At 37.1% G+C, this 23,728-nt stretch overlaps 1 protein-coding gene across 10 annotated transcripts in view; it reads left to right on the forward strand.

Annotated features, from left to right (window-relative positions):
* Positions 1 to 15,452, forward strand: part of LOC131439308 (epsin-1) — a 44,505-nt gene extending 29,053 nt beyond the window's left edge. For 7 of the 10 annotated variants that reach the window (XM_058610183.1, XM_058610182.1, XM_058610181.1 and 4 more), the window contains 3 exons: positions 4,560 to 4,652; positions 4,734 to 5,081; positions 13,738 to 15,452. In XM_058610183.1, coding sequence (XP_058466166.1) covers positions 4,560 to 4,652; positions 4,734 to 5,081; positions 13,738 to 13,803 — 507 coding nt within the window. In that variant the 3' untranslated portion in view covers positions 13,804 to 15,452. Of the gene's footprint in view, positions 1 to 4,559; positions 4,653 to 4,733; positions 5,082 to 5,398; positions 5,500 to 13,737 lie in introns of all 10 variants that reach the window. The other 3 variants (XR_009231099.1, XR_009231100.1, XM_058610189.1) reach the window with 3 other exon arrangements.
* Positions 15,453 to 23,728: the final 8,276 nt, after the last annotated feature.

Here is a 23,728-nt window from a genome sequence, read left to right on the forward strand (position 1 = left end):
ACTAGTACTGCTTGAAATTGATAATAGGCCATTGGGTGGTTTCAGGCATTCTTATGCCTGGAATTGGTCACCAATTTGAATTATCTTGATCCAATTGAGATGAGTGTTCATCCCGGTTCAGTATGTCGTTCGTATCGGATTGTTTCGAACGAGGGAGGCATTTTGTGTTCTGTGCTCGATCGAGTCCGAGTTTTCCATACAAAAGCATCACTCGATCGAGTTACAGAGTTTGAACTTTTGCATTCGTGAACTTTTGCACTTTCCGATCCGGTTCGATATCGGTACTTATACAAATTGCATTGACGGCGAAACTGATTCGGCCAGAAGCGAGGGCATTCGCCCTTGTTCTGAATGGCGACGTGTCGTTTTTTCGACCGTATTTCATTCGTATTCCTAATAACGCTAGCAAAATCAAAGGTAACTAGGATTCGACCGAACCATATTCGATCGAAAAACTGATGCGTCCAAGGGGAGAGTCGCTTAACACAAACTATATTGTGCCTCTAAAAAAACACGTGATATACTGTTAGTCTAAGTGTGCCACGCTATGTCCCATGAAACAGCTACTTGTCAAAACTGAGCCCTTTGTGTGCCGCAACGGTGCAACTGTATGAAAACGAAAGTGCCAATATTGATAAATGCACCAACGCATTGTGTTAATGTGTGATTGGCACATTGTTCTAAGCGTCCTCCCCTTGGATGCGTCGTTGTTCAGAATAAGAGCGATTAAAGCAATCGTGCCATTGTGCACATACTTGCCCTTATTCTGAATAGCGTCGTGTCGTTTTTTCCCTCGTATTTCATTTGTATTCCCCATAACGCTAGCAAAATCAAAGGTAGATATGATTCGATCGAATCACATTCGATCGAAAAATCGATGCGTCGTTGTTCGGAGTAGGGGCGACTGTGACTTCCCTGGCCAATCTAGTGTTGAATTCGCATCCTTACCTTACATTATATAATTCAACAAACCTACTAACTATTTTTATTATTAATATAGTTCCATACGCTTTATTTTCAGCCATAAACACAGTAGTTAGTAGTAGTTAGTAAACTTCTAAATGCTAAATTTCCCTATTCATCTCCACTATCCCTAACCTAATGTATCTGAAACCAGTGGGACTCAGAGCAGCGCCTGCTGGTGGATGAAGCCGGTGTGCTATACGGTCTAGTGCATATCAACGGTCAGGCTTTAGTAGGCTCACAACCAGCTTGTAGTGAACCTCACTCAAGCAGATGGGCGGACACGGTCTGCCAGGTTGTGGGCTGACAAATTACAATTACAATTACAATTACAATATTTTTTTCAGCCATTTCTGTGACACTTCGATTTTTTTTCAACAAATTTAGAGGATTGTATGCAAAACACGACCGATCACGATTACATTAAAAATGAAATAATTCCGAGGTATCCATAATAAATACAAAAATAAAGATGGTGGTGGATTCACTAAACAGTGACAAATTACAAACTTACTCTACTTTTAGTGTTTAGATTTTTTGCGAATGATCAAATGGACAATTAGATTTTTTCAGAACAATTGATTCTACTCTATTTTGATGCCTTCAACAAATTTTTACATTTGAAAATTTCTGGAAAATATCCTTTAAATGAAAGTCAATTATGATGATTTCAAAGTTACTTAAAAGATCAATTTTGGATACGAACAACCTCAAGATATAAATCTGAACAAATGAAACGATTTTATGTCATAATAATTTTCAAGACAGAGAACGTATAAACTTTATTATTTTGTAAACAGCGATTAGAGAAGATTTCATATATATATTGATCGAAAAATGTGAATGTGAAAAATGTGAACAACCGTCAACCAATAAACTCAGTAATAGTGTAATTTTAATGATTCTTAAAAAGCGTCGATAATCTTCGGAAAGCAAAGCAAAGTCCTGGCATTACATTCCTTTTGTGGAATTTGGCATTTCTGTTTCAACAGACTTCGCAGCCGATTCTTAGTGTACAGAATCATTGCATGGCTAGTACTATGGATCCTACTGACACTAAGAATCCTTCCAGGTCGGGGCTCGAACATACGACAACTGGCTTGTAAGACCAGCGTCCTATGCATTGAACCGCCAACCCGGATCTTCGGAAAGTGTCTGCAAATAGAATCGTAGCAATACGAGGAAGAAAATATGTGACAGAAACCGCAGAACATATTTACTTTAATTGATTTTCACTTTTGCATATTTAAAAACCAATGCATACGCAACGTAATTCCTTAATTTTGTTAATTCATATTGTAACTTGATTTTATTAATACATGAATGAACATTGCCATAGTTACAACGCATGTAGTGATAAGACGCTTGTTGTTGCAAATGATAATTTCACTGAAACTGGCGGTGACCCGAGTCTACTAAGGATTCAAATGATACATGTAAAATTGTTTTGTGCAATAGTTCATACTGCGTAAATCGGACGAGAGTTTGACATCATTCACTGGGACTGTCATTGGCTCGAACCAATTTTTCCATGGTATGTAATTGAAATACTTAAACGACGATACCGCATAAGTTTAAGTTAAATGTTTCCGAATCGGTTGGTAGTTAATTATATGAATTCATCAACAAATTACTGAGTTAGAATTCTGAATTTTTGGAACTGAATTCTTGTCTGGACCTTAATTTCAGTTCCAGAATTCAGTTTGCACATTCAGATCTAAGTTCGGAATTCATTTCCGAAATTAATTTGATTAAGAATCAAAATCCTGCTCTCAGTTCCAGATTTTGGATTTCAGATTCAAGCTCTGAAACTTCCAGAACTCTGGAACTCAATACTGGCCTTTGATTCGAGGTACTAAATTTTTGATCTGGATTCTTGATATGAAAAAGAAACCTATTCTTGTATTCTTCAGAACTGATCTTTAGAATTGGATTTTGGATCTGGATTCTGGTCTAAACTTAACACGTCAACTACGCAGGCTAGATTCAGATTTTGTATATTTTACTTGGTAAACATGTTTGAAAACTTTGATATCGAGTTGTTTGTGGTTATCTCATACTACTGGAAATTCGATCACAATTTGCTAATCATGTCTTCGTTGACGTGGAGAAATAATTAAGTTGATTCGTTGAAAAAACAAGAGAAATTCACGACCTCCATTTGAAACTGAATGATTGATTCTTGAACTGGATTCTATATCAGAAACTGAATTCTAGATCTGGAACTGGAACTATATTCAGGAACTGAATTCTTGATACTGGAAACTCTACTTGAATAACCGTCATCGCGGGTACGAGAAGGCAAATACTTGTAATGAGGTTTCCTCTATGATACTCGTTGAGACCATACATTTCAGAGAACTTTAATTTTCAACTATTTGTGGTTATGTCATACTACGAAAAATTTCATAAATTATTGATCAAATTTCCGATGGCATGTAGTAAAAATTATGATGCCACGTTAGATATAACAAGAGATATTAACAATCAAAAACTTATCACTATCTCAGAGGGTAAACTTTGAAAAGGCGCACCATAGTATAGTGCGATGTATTCACGTAAAAAAATTCTTTAGTTCGGCGGTTTTTTTACGTGGTACGTATCTTCCGTACTTTTTAGTTTTAAAAAATAGGTTTTAGTTGTCTTCGATATTATTTTAGAGAAACTCAAAATCAGAAACTTTGTCGAAGACCTAAACTCTTTATCTCACCCTAGGCATCTTAAGATTCAGAGCACGTGACCTCGATTAAACAATTCGTGTCGTAGAAATCTTCAATTGTTCTTCGCGCCTTTAATTTTAAATTACTGTTGGGAAATTTAAAATTAAAGGCGCACGACTATTTTAAATTGTGTATTTATTCTGGGGCTCCTTGGTTAGTTCATAGCAACTTAAAGAGTGTTGTTCGAATAGATTATTTTCATCATTATAAAGATGTCGCTAAATTTTCGGTAATTGACATTAAATCGTCAACGGACAATTTAAGTGCTACTTTTTATTCGGAACGCCTAGCCGTGTCGTCGATTGAATGTTTACATTTCTCCAGTTCGAACGAAATCTGGAGCCTTCCTCTTGATGGAGCCAATTAATGTCCGCACAGTATAAACGGACACCCATTCAGCATAAGTTTTTGTGGACAAATTGTTAATTTTCAAGCATTATTCGATATCATTGTGGGGGATGTGACGAATGGTTCTGTTTTCAGGCTTCAACTACAAATCGATTGCCAAATCATGGCCTTCTTCGTGAACTTCCTTGGCAAGGATGTTTGATGGATTGGTATTGTGTCTTCTGGTCACATCTCGAGTTGGCTTTAACGCACCTTAAAACCCTGCTGTTAAACTGACGATATCTGGCATCAATTTTTTGTTAGATCCGCTGATTCCTTTCCACCATCAGATTTAACTTGCAGGTTTTTGAGTACTCGACAAACTGTTGTTTTCTGCATCTTCAGCACGTTAGCCAGTTTCGGACCGAATCACTCTGGATTTTATAATTTCTGATTTTATTACAAGTATCAAAAAGAGAAATAGTCTAGATACGATATATTGATCGGGTTGTACGACTATTTCTTTAATGTTTTTTTTTTCTTTTGTAGGTACCGTCCATAAACCAGCTGAAACAATCACCCTTCCCGGTGACACTAAACCAAGACCCATGGGCACCGGTTAACCCAGCAGCAGCGGCGCAAGTAAGTATAGCCCAAAACCGTATGACTAATAACTAATAATTGTACTAAATAATTCGAATACACCACTGCATGTCTGCTAAGTATGGGGAAAATGAAATTATCTTCGGAATAAACCCGTCTACCAATGACAGTAGCTCTCCGGTCGACCTGCTCGATCAAACTGATGTTAACAATAACAATGTCGCTATTGATGTTTCTGATAAAAATAATAAAGCCTCGATGGACATTGAGGAAAATAATACAATTTTTACTGATACTATTCCACCGTCTACGCACGGACCCTGTGACGTACCACTAGAACTTGGTGCTGTCCCAAAAGCGCTTAACGCTTATCCGACGCTGTGCAACAATCCGGAAATAAATTATCTTTATGACTTCGGCTTTGCCGTTGATGATCGATGTGATACTAATGATTTCAAGACTAACCATGTGAGTGAGCGTGCAAAATAGTGAGCAAAATAATAGTATCCAGTCGCTTGGCCCACACACAGACATGACTCTTCGATGCAAATGCTAAACAAAATAAGCTAGATTTTTTTTTCCTAACATACACTTCTATTTACTCTATTACGTATTTTTTCCATGCCGCTCAACAACTACTACAACTACTACACCCTGTAATGTTTACCCTATCCTACACTCATCATCACATCATTACTGCCCTCGAAAACTGTCGAAACCGCTCTCGCCGGTTCTGTTATCATCTGTGCTTGGATCTGTGGTGATAAATGCATTACTAATGCTAGCAGCCTTTGGGTGCCTGGACGCTAAAATAAAGTCTAACCAAAATTGTGCTGGAAGTTAGCCGAAGTGATAGCGTCTAGTAGCCTACTATGTACGGTCTCTGGTAATACTTGTTGTTTAGCTATTTATGTTGTCACTTGTTTTTGGTTTTTCTCACTACATTGTCATCGCTTTTATTATTTCAACTTATTTCAACTCACATCTAACATCAGTAGAAAACTTTTCCTGTGTAAAAAATAGCAAATTGAGTTCGATAATATCATATAAAATAGGAATATAAGTCGGAAACTGGGTACTCATGCTCATTCATTCATTCATTTATAAAAAGAGTATGTCGATAGATGTTGTGACACTTCAAATTGAACGGCTATAGTTATCGGAATGAACTAAATTTTGGCATATTTTCTTAGGCGTTGTAAACGTTAAATTTTGGACAATTTTTTTCACTGTAGATCTTGAATTATTTCACGAATAATTGAAATGTTTTACTTATATGACAGTTATAATTCTTCACTTTAGTTCGTGGTATATATTCCAGTAAAATGACGTTGGTACGCGATCTTAATTAGAACTACCGAAAAAATACCGTGTTTTGTGTTTGCAAATCATTTGATCAGCGCTTGACTGTGGATTTGCAGGTTGTAAGTAAAATATATAGAAGGGTAAGCTACCGACAAATAGACAAGATGGTAGCCATTATTGAGGTAAAATCCCAATCATTCTGTGCGAAATATTACCCAAATTTTCGAAGAAGTATAAAATTTGGCAGGTCATATGTAGTTGCGGTCGAAAATCTAAAAGTTTTGTTTCTACAGGTACTATCAATAACGATTTGTACGAGATAGTTCTGTTTTTTGGCTAGAATTGGCTTCTTGTCATTATGTGAAATTCGTCCTGGAATGGTTTCTGATACAAGAGGTCAAATGCATGCCAAAAGCAGCCACCAAACTCTTCTGATCTTCCCCCAACACAGAAATACTGGGCTCTAGTTAACCGGAAACTCTTCGCAACTGAGAAGAAAGCAACTGGTACCGATGATGAATTTTACAGGAGATGAAGAATCGTCACCGCGGCGATCCCTATTCTGTATTTCGATCGAATCGGATTATTCTGATGGAATGTGAAAATTTGCATTCTGTACTTCGATGGAGTGATGTTTTTGTATGGAAAACTCGAGCGAGACTCAGAATCGGGGAAACGGATTCGACGGAATCCTTGTCGTTCACCATACAAACTGACTGAGGATCTGGCGGTTTTTAGTAAAAACTTCCAAAACAGTTCCAAAAGACGATGGGGGATTGATAATGAAAAGAAGGATTCACGGACATTCGAAAGCCAATTAGAAGAAAATCACAGTGAATTATTCGCTGCTGAGAACTCAAAACGACAAGTTCTACGTAGCGTAGATCCGAATATCCCTTTCTAAGTAAGGAGTGTATCGAAAATAAGCTATCCACAAATTTTGCTTTCAAATTATGATAAAAAACTATATTTTATTCAAACTAAAAATTGATCCTTTGTTGTACGAGCTTAAACTTGAGCATAATGAAAACCGGATGAAATTTAAATTATTCCTTCACGAATTTTCGATCGAACGCTCTTCATCAAGTTCCGGACAAGTGTTGCATCGCATTTTTTTGGACGCTTGAGCCCAATTTTTTTGTGAGCTCCTGCATGTTCCCAACTGCTTACCAGTCTTCTTGAAGATCCTCTTCACGATTACCCAGTAACGTTCGATGGATCGGAGCTGAGGGCAATTTGGTGGATTGATATTTTTCTCAACGAAATTTACACCTTTTTCCACAAGCCAATTGAGAGTGGTCTTGTCATAGTGAGCCGACGCTAAATCCTGCCAAAACAGTGGAGGTGTACTATGCTTCTTATATAAAGGCAGCAATGTCTTCTGGAGACACTCAGAACGATAGATTTCTGCATTTATAGTTCCGGTAGTGGTTGACTTCAAACCACAGGAACATATTGCTTGTCATACCAGTAACACATGGAGTCCCGAGACTAACAATGGAAACAACATGTTTTTTGCAACATTTTTTTTTATTCATCAACATAATCACCTTTTAGGGTGATAGAATGGTTCCAACGTTTTTCCAATTTTTCAATACCATGTTTATAGAAAAATTTATCTTTCGCTTCAAAATAAGCTTCAGTTTCAGTGATGACCTCCTCATTTGAGCAAAATCTTTTTCCCTGGAGCATTTTTTAAGATCAGCAAAGAGCCAGTAGTCACTGGGGGCTAAATCTGGCGAGTATGAGGGGTGGGGAAGCAGATCAAAGCCCAATTCGTTCAATTTAAGCTGCTTTTTGAATCATCGACTCGTTGCTGTTTTTGTTCCATCGAAACCAATCGCGGCAACCACTTGGAAAAAACCTTGTTCATGCTCAATTTTTCATGAAGGATCGTAAATACACTTCCATATGATATCTGTGTCATCTCAGCAATCTCACGGAGCTTCACTTTACGATCTTTCATTATAATTTTTGTCACTTCACTCACATTTTCCGGTGTAACGGCTTCCACAGGTCTACCCGAGCGTTCCGCGTCATTTCTGTCGGTACGACCACGTTAAAACTCGGCGAACCACCGACAAATCGTTGCTTTTGATGGACAAGAGTCCGGATAACATTTTTCAATCCATTGTTTCGCTTGCACGGTGTTTTTACCCATTAAAAACATTGTTTTACCAAAACACGAAACTCGGTTTTTTCCATTTTTTAAACAAACTACAAAACGACTTTACTCCAACCTCGGTAACTCAGCTGTTTCTGGTCGGATCGACTTAAAGTTTTGACCCGTTTCAAGCAAAGGTTAGTACTCTAGAAAGACGTGGTTACTGGTTTACTACGAGCGCCATCTCTGCTTTAGTCTCGGGACTTATTGATCCATGTGTTACCTTTCGACCGAACGACGACAGTAAAGTATTGTGGACCTGGAAGGGTTGTTGAGTCCTTCTTTACACAAGTCTCATCGTCCATCAAAATGCATGCATCCGGACACTGCAAAAGACGCGAATACAATTTCCGGGCCGTTGTTGCTGCTCGCTTCTTCTGTTCTACACTTTGTTTCGAGATTTTCTGCTTCATGTAGGTCTTCAGATGATTTCGCCTCTTGATACGCTGAATCATTCCGACACTCGTTCCTGCTTTTTGGCCAAATCACGTATTGACATTGGTTTGTTCTTCATGATTAGAGTTACCACTTTCTGGTCCAGTTTCGGGTTTGAAGCACCGGGTTTTCTGCCTCTTCCTGGTAGCTCATCCAAAGAATTGGGTTCCCCAAACTTATTAATGATGGTTTTAACACTGGCATGATGAATTCCAAACCGCTTCGCCAATTTTCGCACCCTTCTGACTAGCCATGTGTCCAGAACCTTAATTTTCACTTCCTTTTCAATACGCGACATTTTGAAAACGCACAATTTCAACCGAACAAACAAGTAAACAAAAAAAATGCTGACATCCAAACGCACAGCATGCTGTGATTTGAGCATAAAAACCACCTATTTGTGATGCGTACAAGACAAATGTATGCGGATAGCTTATTTTCGATACACTCCTTATGCGTAGTTTAACGATTCTTCAATCATAGTTTGGCGAACGGTTTCAGCAGAAGGTTGTCTATCACTGATTTTTGTTGACTGTTGCCAGTTTTCTCTTCCCCCAAGACTTTTCTCAAGTTAAAAACGGCAAAAAATCGTGGTAATTGACTCCACAGATGGTGAAAAGATGGAGAAGGCGAAAAGTAAGAAAAAATTAGTTACATCATAAAGATCTAATTATTTCCGAAGAAGATGGTGAATTGCACTAACAATGCAGGGAAATCAATTCGAGATTGCAACAAATCTGCCACGAAAACTGCCCTGGAGAAATCTCGGCGAACAGATAACAGGTCTAGATCGATTAGTTTACAGCGTTCCTGATAGCTTGGAAGGTTGTTAGGAGGTTGTCTCTCCAAGGAAGACTACGAAGAGCAAAGTGAAGAAATTTACACTGAATAGCTTCGATGCGTTGGATGTTCAGTTGATAATATATGCTTTTAAAGTTGTTTGTGATACGATAGATGAAACCAAGTGTCTTGGAAGCCTTAGAGATAATATATTCGACGTGATCCTTGAAACTAAGTTCAGAATCCAACAAGACTCCCAGATCCTGCACAGTCGATTCTCGCTTGAGGACAGTTTCGGAAAAAGCATAGTTAAATACTACGGTTGTGCGTTTGCGAGTAAAAGAGATCACGGAACATTCTGATGGGTTCAATACCCATAATTTTAAGCATTGTACCGAAAGGTTCAAATCTTTCAAATAAAGTAAGAATAAAAAGGGTCCAAGATGGCTGCCTTGAGGTACCCCGGAGTGAGCTCCAAAAGGTGCAGCTGTGCAGTATCCGATTTACCTATCATACTATGACCAACCAGGTACGAATGCAACCAATTCAAAAAAAGATCCATTGAATCCAAGTCTGTCAAGTTTTACAATGGCTATTTGGTGATTTATTGCTGGTTTCCGTCCCAATATCATACGCAGAAGTAACAGGAGCGCAGGCTATCAATACGCCAATTCAAACAAACCTTTCAAACAATAACACAAAAAATAGCTTGTCAACTTCGAGATTTAGAGTTTTGTGGATGCTTGTTTCATGAATGAAAATCTCGGAAGTGGAAGTGATTTTCTTAGAAAATCTCGAACTAATTTTTTAACGAATGATAATGAAATGAACTTTTTCTGATCATGATTGTCCCAACAGCTATATCATTCAGAGTGGTATGAAACACTTTACTGCTCGATATGAAGGAGAGTTGAAAAGATTGGGAAATCCGATGGCTCCAGAGACTAGTTCTTTAACTCTAGAACTGAAGGAGAGGAAAGAAATTTCATTGGCTCAATAGGTGTCGATCGGACATAGGTTCATAACAGATCGGCTGAAAAGTTCGTATCGTTTCTACGAGAGGGCGCCACTAGAATTAAATCCATACCATTTTCAGTTAGTACCAACCTTCAAAAGATACGTGTATAAATTTGACAGCTGTCTGATTATTAGTTTGTGAGATATTGCATTTTGAGTGAAGCTACTTTTGTTATTGTGAAAAAAATGAAAAAAAAGGCGGGTGGGTAATGTCAGAGACATAACTGGATGTCGTGAATACGAAAACAACTGACATGTTCCTTAACACTTCCGAATATCAATTAGTTGATCAATTGTATGAATTATGCAAGCATTCCCCTTTTACACATTTTTCGCAAAAACAAAGAAGGCTTCACTCGATTTCGATTACTGTGAATTTCACACATCGAAAAGTGCACAAATCTAACCAAACTGTTCTAGATTTGCACTGAACTGAGGATATTTCCCTTCGATTTGCGAACAACAAATCCTAATAGTTCCTTAGAAAACTTTTAGAGCCATTAGAACGGCTGATTTTGTGTAATGCTCTCCCCCGTTGCTTTTTCACCAATGCAAACAAATGACTGGCAGCTGTGACGTAATCGCTCTTGTCGGAAGCGGAACTAGCTTTGCAAACTACACAAAATAGATCCGCTCGCAGTGGCGAAAGAATCCAAACTGATCCAATTTTTGTTGAGAGGCTTGTTTTTACCTGATTTCGTTTGTAGCTTTTTCACTAATGGGCGGTCCTAACGGCTATAAAAATAGCCGCATACAGAATTTTTATGTCGATCTTTTCATTTCGGATTTGCATTTCATTGAAAGAAACTATCCGGATACTGTACGGGATTCATTCCTGCCTTTCAGAAGGACCAAATTGTGGAACTCACTACGATATTAAACACTGTTCGGAACATTTTCTCGAACAATTTGTTGTACAGCAGCAGATATTTTGTTCTCTTCCTCAGAACGCGTTCTGATTGGCTGGTGTTGCCATGGGTCAAATGAAACAGTGTTTTCAATAGTGTACTATTGAAATACTTCAATGCTTTTGCTATATACGTTTAAGTTGAAAAATTTCGATTCTTTTGGCAGTTAGATTATATAAATCCTTTCACAGATCACTGAGCTATGAGCTTTAAAAATACGAGAAAGGCAAACGCACCTTATGAATTATTCTCTTTGATACTCGTTTATACCAAACATTTCAGAAAAGTTTAATTTTGAATTATTTGAGATTATGTCACACCACTGCGAATTTTATCATAAAATTGTGATCATATTTACGATGGCATGTAGCAAAAATTATGTTGATTCGTTAGATACAACAAGAGATATTCACGATCAAAAACTTATCACTCTCTCAGAGGGTAAATTTTGAAAAGGCACCCCATAGTAAAGTAAATCGTATTCACGACAAAAAGGAATTTCGTGTGTTGATGAAACACTACTTTTTGATGAAAAAAAGTGCCGCCGATACCAAAAAATGGCTTGATGAATGTTATCCAGACTCTGCACCGGGCGAAGCAACAATTCGTAAGTGGTTTGCAAAATTTCGTACTGGTCATATGAGCACCGAAGACGATGAACGCAGTGGACGTCCAAAAGAGGCTGTTACCGATGAAAACGTGAAAAAAATCCACAAAATGATTTTCAATGACCGTAAAGTGAAGTTGATCGAGATAACTGACACCCTAAAGATATCAAAGGAACGTGTTGGACATATTATTCACGAATATTTGGATATGAGAAAGCTTTGTGCAAAATGGGTGCCGCGTGAGCTCACAATCGATCAAAAACAACAACGAATTGATGATTCTGAGCAGTGTTTGGAGCTGTTATATCGAAATAAAACCGATTTTTTTCGTCGATATATAACAATGGACGAAACATGGCTCCATCACTTCACTCCGGAGTCCAATCGACAGTCAGCTGAGTGGACTGCACGCGATGAACCGAACCCAAAGCGTGGAAAGACTCAACAATCGGCTTGTAAGGTTATGGCGTCTGTATTTTGGGATTCGCATTGTATAATTTTCATCGACTACCTTGAAAAGGGAAAAACCATCAACAGTGACTATTATATAGCGTTATTAGAGCGTTTGAAGGACGAAATTTAAAAAAACGGCCTCATTTGAAGAAGAAAAAAGTTTTGTTTCATCAAGACAATGCACCGTGTCACAAGTCGATGAAAACCATGCTGAAATTGAACGAATTGGGCTTCGAATTGCTCCCTCATCCACCGTATTCTCCAGATTTGGCCCCCAGTGACTTTTTCCTGTTCTCAGACCTCAAGAGAATGCTCGCTGGTAAAAAAATTAGAAGCAATGAAGAGGTTTTCGCTCGACAAATCGTACTACAAAAATGGTATCGAAAAGTTGGAAGATCGCTATAATCGCTGTATCGCCTCTGATGGCAATTATGTTGAATAATAAAAACGAATTTTGGCAAAAAAATGTGTGTTTCTATTAAACGATGCGAACTTTTCAGCCGAACTGTTATGTTCATGTTTTCAGCACAAAATCTACAGATTTGGCCGCATACCACGGCTTTGGAAAAGTAAGATGCAGTCCAATCTTTCCGGAACTATTTGATCGTGCTTTCACCGTTTTTTTTTGAGACACTTAGTTTTGAAAATTCACCATTTATGATTTATTTGGTCTCTGTTTGCTACAAGTGCATATGGCTTGCCAAAACAAGGTGCTTCGTAGCGAGCATCGACAAGTTCTTTCGTTTGAGACAATTACCCACCACAAATTTATTGTTACACGTGAAATATTTCTGTCCCTATAACAGCTTAAAACCTTCATCATCGTTTCGACAGCACTCTGCTGGTTTCCGTCCCAATTTGGGAAGTGCTGAACGTTTCTTAATCCAGAATGTATTGTTTGTCCCTCTGGACTGTCTGATTCTGTTTGAAATAGGACTCTCTGGATTTATTTGTGCGATGTTCCCGGTTTTGGCAAGTAGCTGACACGCTCCTGTTCCTGAAACCTTTGGAAAAATGTTGACACGATTGAATAGAGTATCATCAGCCATCAGTTTGCACAAAGCACGATCACTCAGGATTTGGTGTTTGCGGGAAAAGCATCCATTTCTGCCATTTCGGCCGGAATCTCACTGACAACTGCACAGTTGAGCGAACGTAAACAATACACTGTAAAAGGGAACTAAACGAAATTTTGGTTTATTTCAGTTTGGCATGAAAACTGTTTGTAAGTGTCACAATAAATATCGACTCGCCCTTCATTCATTGGTAACATTAGAATGCTTAAAATTGAACCTTACTCATATTTATATTTATGTTTCAAATAATGTCACATTAGCTTTACAATAACGATTAAGCTGCTCGTTTTCGCCTGAAGTAGTTTAATATTGTTTTTAACCCCGTTTCAATCTTTTTTTTCTCCTACCTACTAAAACACATAAATCCTGTTTTTGCAGAACAACGTTAACAACAACAGTACTCCTTGGATGAACCCACAATCATCGAATCCATTCCTATCGTAAGATTTAGCTAATCAATTGTTCAGCTTACTACAAGAAAAATCTTTCACAATGGTGGTAAATTAATTGGAACAACGTAGAGCAGACTCGGGTAAAAAAAACCAGAAGGCGTATACTTACTCATCCTCTCGAACACCGGAAAACTCGGATAATTCTCCGCCCGATTGATCAACGAAATTATTCAGTATACGCCCGAATCAACTCAATTGTGTAGATGAACAAATAACAAATTGTAGAAACGAAAAAAAACGCGTCATTTCTTCGAGGTCTTTGACTGACTGATAGCCATAGCCAAGATGAATTACCAAAATACACACCCATCCGAACAGCTGATAACTAGAACTAGAATAAAACAAGATCAAACATGCCTTATTAAATGTCTAATGGAAAATTGCTGAACAGGACCTGTTGAATGCTAATTCAATAGCCAAGCTAGCTACTAATTGAAGCGTAAAACTGAAGAGCTAAGTATAAAGGGGTTACCTAAATTTGTAGATTTGGTATTAATACGGTCGTAGATTTTTCCCACACGGTAAAAAAGGTAAACCAAATTTTGAGCGATTTTGTATGAAACAAAAAAAACAAAACATTGGTGTAATAAAGTATATTGCGTAAATGTGATAGCTGTTACCACACTTTTTTTTTAAATGAAAAATCTGAAATTGCAAACGCGCACAGTGGAACTAAATTTCAATTTCACGAACCTAGCATTTTGGCTCTTAATGGTAAAATAATGGCATAGATAGTTCGTAAAATTGTACATCGAAATAAATTTTGAAATGCCGTCATACAATATTGGAAAACATTTGCTACTGGGACCGCTTTGTGGAACTCGAAATGAATCGGTTTGTTTTTTTGTTGTACGATCCCTTGTTCGAAAAAGTCGTATCGATGTCAATTTATTTTTGAATTCATCCAATAGTCAATCATTAAAAGATGGTTTCAAGGATCACCGTAAATCAGTTTACTAGAAGTGTAAAATATAACGACAGCTTTTCAGCGTGACGCGAGGTAGGGATTGTAACCAGCGGGTAAAACAAATGAAGAAGTATGGTAACAATAACTTTACGCGATTCAAACGGCTAATTGTGCATAAATGGAATGCTTCGTCTAGTATTATCGTCGATTTGGAGCTTTATTCGAAAGGATTATAGAGCAAGCAAAATGCACTTTAGCTCAATGCGCGTTCCAAGAACACAGGTTAAGTGATAAAGTATTGTCTCTATTACACGGACGGAATAAATCAAATCACATTTTCAATTTTTCATATGGGGAAAAACAACAAACAAGATTTGATCATATTTATTCTAAATAATATATTATCAACCTTATAAATGAAAACAAGATGGATCCGAAATGATAATATATAATATTTTTGTTAAGCTTGTGTATTAACTAATGATAGTTTGAAAAATATTTTGCAAAACCTAATCCAGGAAAAGATACAAAATTTTTGCTAGGAGCTTCTCTATTTGACCACAAACATGAGTTGAACAACGGAAAGAGGTAATATTTTCTCTACATTTAAGTTAACAACATTTCTGTGGAACACTGATGCGAAACTTGTATAGAAAGAACAATGTTTATATAGAATGGCAGAATAAAATTATATACATATATATTTTTTAAATAAACTGACTTGATTTCAATAACCCCACTGTGTTTTTGTTCTCTCTATCGAAACTCAATTGGCGAGATATCATGTTACTGTGTTTTTGTTCTCTCTATCGAAACTCAATTGGCGAGGTATCATGTTACTGTACAGTGCATTGTTCTCAATGTCACAAGTCATCCTAAATCGGATACTGGAGAAGAACGACGTTACTTACCTCCGGTAGCAGGTGGGATTTCGTTGTGTAAAACAGGCTCCGTACCATCTTTGTGCAGATCAATGAATTTCAAAAGGAGCAGTTCCAGAAATGTACTGAAAAGTCATTAGGCTTCCATACTTCTAATAAAATGAAGCCTTGCACATGTCTTCAATATGACAACTCTATCTTTTTTCACAAATGAAAGGATCAATCCGATTCAATAGTGACTATTAAAAAAGGGCGAATGATTGGTGGTATGCACTTTTTTCTTATCACTGTAGCTTGGTGTCGAAGCAAAAGCACTAGAAAATCGATTGAACACTCTGAAAAAGGATACATTAAAAACAAAAGGTCAAATAGTTTTTCAAAAATTGAAAAAATAACGAATGTATGTTTCATACTTTTGAAACACTTACTTTTCCCTGAATTGAATTGAACCGATTTCCTCAAACTCTCCCAACTAACCAAAAGTTCGGATAAAAGGGACTGGTTTGGCTTAAGCAGCTATCAAAGTTCATCAATAGCATTCTAAGCAGCCCATATTTGAAGTAATTATCCACACTTGAAGGTTCACGCGACGCAGCCGAACGAACTTCTAAGCTGCTTCTAGAATACATTGTTCAGCTTCTATGCAGCAAGAAAGTTCACGCGGAACTTGTTCTGTACTTCGAACTGTCAAAAATTGCAACGTGTTTTCTTAAGCAGCTAGAAAGTTCACGCGGAACTTGATCTGCACTTTCAAATTCTCGAAAGTCCCGCGTGTACTTTCAAGCAGCACGAAAGTGGATTTTTTAAGTAATTGTGGAACTTTTGGTTGCCTGGGATGTATAACAAATGTAAACTTTGCAATCCTTTTTTCAGTCAGTGTAGGACGAGATCTGTCAAATGAGATTGATTTAAATCACCTCTCAGTAGATCCGTTTTTGTTGATGACCCGTATTCCGCCTACTAAATGCTATACTCTGTCTGACAAATGGTCTTCTGATACCATTTTTCCTATGGCGAGTAAAGTGCAATAATAAAAGGTTTCTTCTGGTGAGAAATTATTAATAGGCTGCTACTGAATTTTATCCGGATCCGACTTCCAGTTCCGAAACTACAGGAGGAAGTATTTTTTTCTTTCTCATATAGAAAGGTTATGCAATAGTTTGTTTCGAAATGCTTGGACTTTCAGCAGAACAACGTCGAAAAATTGTGTACAAATGGTGCACAGAACGCGGACTGTCACTGAGAAAGATAGCAAAAATGGAAGGAGTAAGTGAAAAAGCCATGCGAAATGCAATCAGGAAGTTCGGCGAGGATAACACTTTTGAGGATAAACCGAAAACGGGTCGAAAAAAGGGTCCTGCTAACCCTCAGTAGGATAAACGTATACTGAAGGCGTTCGAGCAAAAGAAGGAGATTTCAGTTCGGGATGTGGCCAAAAAAGTGGGCACTTCGAAGTCAAATGTTCTTCGTGCTAAAGAACGCTTGAATCTTCGAACTTATAAGAAGCAGAAACAACCAAAACGTAGTCCGAAACAAGAAGCATCGATCAGGCCGAGGGTTCGAAAGCTGTTTAATACGATTTTTTCTGGAAATTTGAACTGCATATTCATGGACGTCGAAACCTACGTGAAAATCGATTACAAATTCTTGCCGGGACCACAATATTATACGGTGCGAGAAGGGCAAGTGTTAAACTAGTCCGAGACATCGATTGAAGTCGAAAAATTTGGTAAGAAAGCTATGGTCTGGCAAGCAATTTGTAGCTGCGGTAAGATTTCGAAACCCTTCATCACCACTGCTTCAATGAACAGCGAAATATACACAAGGAATGTTTACAAAAACGACTTCTACCCATGATTTGAAGCCACAAGGATCCTGTTGTCTTCTGGCCAAATCTTGCTTCTTGCCACTACTCGAAATCAACGGTAGAATTGTATACTACCAAAAATGTCACTTTCTTCCCAATCCACCAAATTGCCCACAAATTCGACTAACTGGAGAATTTTGGGCATTAACGAAGGCACATCTTAGGAAACATGTCTCGGTAGCCGAAACCATTCAACAGTTCGGAAAAGATTGGAAAAAGTGTCAAATCTTATCGCCAAGAAGTATGTACGGAATTTAATGAGGAACGTTCGCAAGAAGGTGGGCCAGCTAATCTTCAATGGCTAAGTAGCAAATGTTGTGAATAATATTCTATTGTTGTAGTTTAATATTATCAGTATATCGAATAAAAATTGAATATCTAACATTTGTGAATTATTTAAAGCGAAATCAAAGTACGTCCATACTTTCTGCGACAGTCTTTAGAGGATTAAGTGTGTTTCAAATTGTCATTCAAAGAGACGATACAGAAAACGAAAAATCATATACATTGGGCTCAATACAGTTTACAGTTTGAAAAGGTTATGCTAGTTTCTGTTCAAATAAAGTTTCTTGTTTTTATTCAAGAATCGACAAAAATCTTTTTGAAGAATCCCTTTATAATGTTTATGAAACCATTTGTAACATGCAAAAAGCATCATCAATTTAATTCTATACACTGTAGATATGAATCCACATTCGTTGTCAATTTTATTGATGTGAATTAAAAAGTAAAGAAGTTAAAGCTGAAATAAGGTATTTGTTCCAGCTTCAAGTTTAAAAAGTCATAAATTTACTTAAAGTGACCATTCTCCTAGAAGTAACCGTTTTCGAGATATTTAAACTTGAAATTCAAACATTTTCAATGAGTACAGTTATTCTGAAGAGTGCAATTCAACAAGAATCGGAGTTCTTGTCTACATATTTCGAGGGGCAGCTACCACAAACTAACAGATAGGACACTCAAATTGGATTCTTTATTCATTTTAATGGTCATATCGAATATTTCTTTAGTTGAGACAGTACTCGCATATGTCATGATGGCGACACGTTACCCTATCGAAAATAATCAGTCTGTCACTTAGATTGTGTGTGTTTTTTTTTTCATTCATCAACAGAGTTGCCATTCATACAGAATTATCTGTAATGTACTGATTTGTATACGTCCGTGCGGATTTCATGCTGGATACAGATTCAATACGTATTGCCAAAACTAAATACAGAATTGTGCCTACTTCTCATCCTCCAACGCAATACAAAATCGAACCCATGTTTTGTAACGATATTTACTTGCTTCTGGCCTGTCACCACTTAATTTCGGGTGAAAAATAACAACGCAATCAAAAATTGACTAGATGACTACAAGATCATTACATCGCACCCGATAATGAACATTCCGTGCGAAAAACTGCATAAACCAATAAATATCACAGCTATTTTAATACCACAAACCATTAATCGGTTTCACGTACCTAAGAAGTCGTTTTTCTAAACAACGTTGAAGAAAATAAATTGTTGTCTTCAAACAACGTTAAAAAAGTTAAATATATGATCAACATAATCAACCAACAATGTATTGCGACGATTCGTTTTCAAATATTATACAAAGCTTGATAAAATCAGGCATCCCTGCAATCAGCTGATCTGTGTTGACAAACAGGGGAAATCAACTAGTAAAAAAAAAAAACTTTTACATAGCGCAAGGGGTAAACCGATAAAAAATATTTCGCGCAGTTCAATATAGGTAGAACCTAAGACAAGACCTGACATCTGGGGGGGCTGCTTTCGTTCCAAAATGGACCAGTTTCTGATTGGCTGATTTTGATGTTTCCACCTGCACATTGTGAAAAGAAAAAACTTTTGCAGGGTACGCGAGCAATGATGCCAAGTATAAAGAAAATCAGAAAACAAATTTATTAAAATGTATAATTTTAGCTCACCAATGAAAATGAGAATTTTCGGAAAATGTTTCACTTTTTTTTAATCTCATTGGTAATAAATGTTTATAGTGGCAAGACTGTGTATTTAAAATAGACATCAAGCCGTTTTTCTGTTTAGTGAATTAAAGTGTAACCAAAAAAGATTTGTTAAATTAGTGTAAACTCGAAAGTGCGTTTAGTTTTACGAGAAGTATGAACTGTTGTGTTCCACACTGTGGTCGCATTAAGCATTTCTATCCAAACCTGACTTTTTCCGGTTTCCAAAAGATCCGGTAATACGTCAACAATGGATTCAATTTTTTTCAACATAAGATATTTCGTGTTTTGTCATCAAAGCTCAATTAATTGTTTTAAGCATTAATATATAATAAAGAAATGCATTCACCAAAACATGATTTATGTTTATTTCAAATCAAAAACCTAAAGTCTAAAAATTTAAATGTAATATTTTTTTCCTAGCATAGTTATTAAAAAAATCTGTAAACATGACTACACTGTAGCCGATACGTTGGTATTTATTCCACAGGGCGAAAATGACGAGAAGGATGATTCGGAAGGAAGAATAAGAAGCCAGTTGTCAGGTCTTGTCTTAGGGTAGAACTAGTGCCCGCGAAAATTTATTTTCAGAAGAATTTACTGTCTGTTAGTCTGTGGTAAAACCTCACCAAAAATAAAAATCGAACATGCCACGGAAAGTCACTAAAATATTAATGATCGAATTTTTTTACCCGATTCTAACATGTTACCAGGCACGTATCTAGAGGGGGGCCCGAGGGGTCCTAGCCCCTCTCGAAATCCTAAATGCAAACAAAAAAATAATTAATGAAGCGCTGTTGATCCTGCAGATTACACCGTAAGATAGTGGTTTTAAGAGTTTCATTATGGTCAAAACTCTACTACCATCAACAGTGTCAAAACTACATGTAATGAAGGTTGAAACTAGGGCAAAAATAACGACAATAATAATAATACATAACATTGTGCTGGATGATTGGAAAGATTTTGCAAACGAAAAAGATATCCCGAATAGATTTGAAACTAAAAAGGCGGACGCATGCCCACTTCTAATACATGTTTGGCTGGATTCATTGTTATACACCAGTGAAAAGAATGATTATCCGAAAATGGACTGAAAGAGACAAAGGAGGCTCAATGGATCGGAAAGATCCACCTTGTTCACCTGATTTGGCTTCCTAGAATTATTATCTGTTCCCTAACCTCAAATCATCTCTAAGAAATCGATATGAGTTTCGTTTTGGAATTTTAGACCGCTACAGCCAAAGTAAGTTTGTATGGTCAGCAACTAATATAAACTACAAATTTAGAAGATGTTTTTCGTTCTTCACAAATCGGAATTAGTTAGCTATCTTCGATCACCTTGCAAAATCTATCACATCATTATGAAGTCTTGTAATGTAATGAAATGTACACAGAAAAAATTATAAATTTAACAGGTGACATTATTCTACAAACTTAACTTTTCAAATGACGCAATATTCCACTCGTACAGAATTTTACAGGCTCCGAATGTAATTTTCACTCGGCTACCAAGTGCCGCTGTATGGACTTATATGTATCTATTATTCATCAAGCAGATATGCTTTGACGTGCTTTTTGATCTGATAGTTCTTGGTTCAAGTCGCACTGTTGCTATCGATCTTTTGTTTTTTATTTCATTCGAATTCAAACCATGCAATTTTCAACAATCGTGACAACCATGTAACAATTTTACATGTTCTTGAACACAAACCAATTTTATTCAAATGTTCAATAATGAAACTTCCAAATGAAAAAGCACTGTCTGTTAAAAACATGAGTATTCAATCGCGAGCTCATAAACGTATATAACAGTTTGAGATTTCGAGCACTCAAAGCTCTGTATTTCTGTAACCAGAAGCCGGATTCGGATGAAACCTTTCATTTGAATTCATCCTCTCATCGTGAAAATAATCTCAGGTAAATCTATGTGTGTTCTGTTTTGAAATTTTTAATCACTACTTCCGGAACTGAAAACCGGAGAACCGTCAAAGTCAATTCGTTTTCACATCTCATCCAAGTCAGTCGATAAAACAAAACCGCTTACGTTCGGGCCAGAAGAAACCAAGTACAGTATTGTGTAGTGAACAATAGAACGACCTCGAAATGAGTGAACCAAACGAACAAAAGCTACCGCTGACACAAAAGAATACAATTGTTGTTGACTTCAGGTAGTGCAAAATTCGACCGTCGATACGAGAACTTGAAAGTTTACTTAAGGAGCAAACGCATCTTGACATTAAACGTGTGCATTTACTTCAATGCAATAAGACGAATAATGTTTTTTTTTTTTTTTGTTTCAATTATAGAGGCTTTAACATTAATGTCATTCACCTCTTCGGGCCAGAAAAACTTTCTGACCCTATGTGCGGGGTTGGAAATCGAACCCAGGCGGGCTGCGTGAAAGGCATTGACTTACCCATCACGCTATACCCGTCCCCACGAATAATGTTGTTTACATCCAGTTTTATAAAGAGTTGGATGCAATTCAATTCGCAAAAGACAATAACAATGTGCACTATGTGGAGCACGAAAATATTAAGTACAACATTCCAGTATATATGGATGATAGTGCTATAGAAGTGCGTGTGCATGATCTTCACTCAAGCGTCACCGAATCTTATATTCGCAAAACTATGTCCCAATACGGAGAGATTCTCTCTATCGAAAAAGAAAATTGGAAGAACTTTTTCCCCGGTATTCTAAAAGACGTACGTTTGCTACGCATGCTCTTGAGGAGGCGTATACCTTCTTATGTGACTTTCGTTCAGGAAACAAGAATTCCGTGCAAATTACTTGTTACCTATGACAATCGGATGGCCACATGTCAATATTGCCAAAAAGCTGTCTACTACGGTAAGCCATGAGATAAACTAGACAAGGAGACAACTACACCAAAAGACAACGGTGCTTCCTTCACACCAACCCCAAGCAACCCCAGTACACCTGTGACAGCCACCAACAACAATGAAGCCACCAACCCTCCAACGAATCCATCATCATTCCCTATAGAACAAAGTACACCAGCTGCAGTTAACAACTTACCCTCCAACCAACCAGCAACTGCAATCAATGTACAACAAGGCGCATCTACAGTAACTAGCAACGAAAAGAACACGGAAATCGACAACAATTCCATCGATGCGGCAATGGGTGACGAGACGAATCACGAACAAAGTGCCCCTCAATCCTCCCAGGAGGGAAATGGAAGCTCCTCTCCCCCTAGAAAAAGGGTGACAACGAGATCCAACTCTAAAAAAAATATTTAAAAAATCGGCTCAATCGGCCACGTAAAGCTTGTACGCAAATAGGCCTGAATAAAAATATCTTTTAAATGAAAAAAACCGTCAAATTTTATAAAATAACCAGCTTATATAACCTTGAAATTGAAACAGTTTTAAATCAAGTAGAGAAATATTTTCAAATTTTTTTGCATCGTTACTTCTAAAGCCGATTTGAACTTTTCAATACGCATCACTCTGTATTTCCTTACCTAGAAGTTTGATCTCGATTAAATCAAATAACACCTTTCATTTGAATATAAGTTCGTGAATTAGGCCAAGTAATATCTGAGAAATCAATATAAGTTCCGTTTCAATGTTTTTGATCGCTTTTTCCTGTGCTTCCGGAACTGGCAAAGTCAACTGGTCCCTCCCGAAATAAAATCCTGGGTACGGGCCTGCATGTTATTGTATGTTAGTATTCGATTCGTGGGAAAAAATATAAAAAACCAACATTTTTTTCAATTCATCAAGTAAAATCAGAAAATTATCACCATTACTTAGTTAGAAGCTCGTCGCTTATGCAATACAGCGATCGTAGAATGTATCTACTTATTTATTTATTTCGTCAAGCAAATGTAGACTACATATAAATTGTTAACAATGTTTACTTACGTACTACGCATTATTTCTACGACAAAGGTTTGATTTTTGGACAGAGTAAAGTCAATATGTTTGCAGTATTGATTGTAGTGGCGCATTATTCACCAAATTATTTCAAAATGTTGTTCGAATGATGCTTTGTATTATGCAAAACATTGAAAGTATTTGGCCAGGTGTACAAGGAATGTCGGATTGTTTTGCGTCGATATATGACAATGGATGAAATATGGATCCATTACTGGACTACTGACTATTTACTGATCTCAAAATAATGCTCGTCGGTAAGAAATTCAATTTAAATAAAGAAGCATTTACTGAATCGAGTAGTTTCAGAAGCGTTGATATGACTATATTGCAAGCAAGCAAGTCGACCGAAATTTGACCTGGTCAAGACAAAAGCGAATAA

The sequence above is a fragment of the Malaya genurostris genome, chromosome 3, assembly GCF_030247185.1.
Source record: "Malaya genurostris strain Urasoe2022 chromosome 3, Malgen_1.1, whole genome shotgun sequence".
NCBI lineage: Eukaryota > Metazoa > Arthropoda > Insecta > Diptera > Culicidae > Malaya > Malaya genurostris.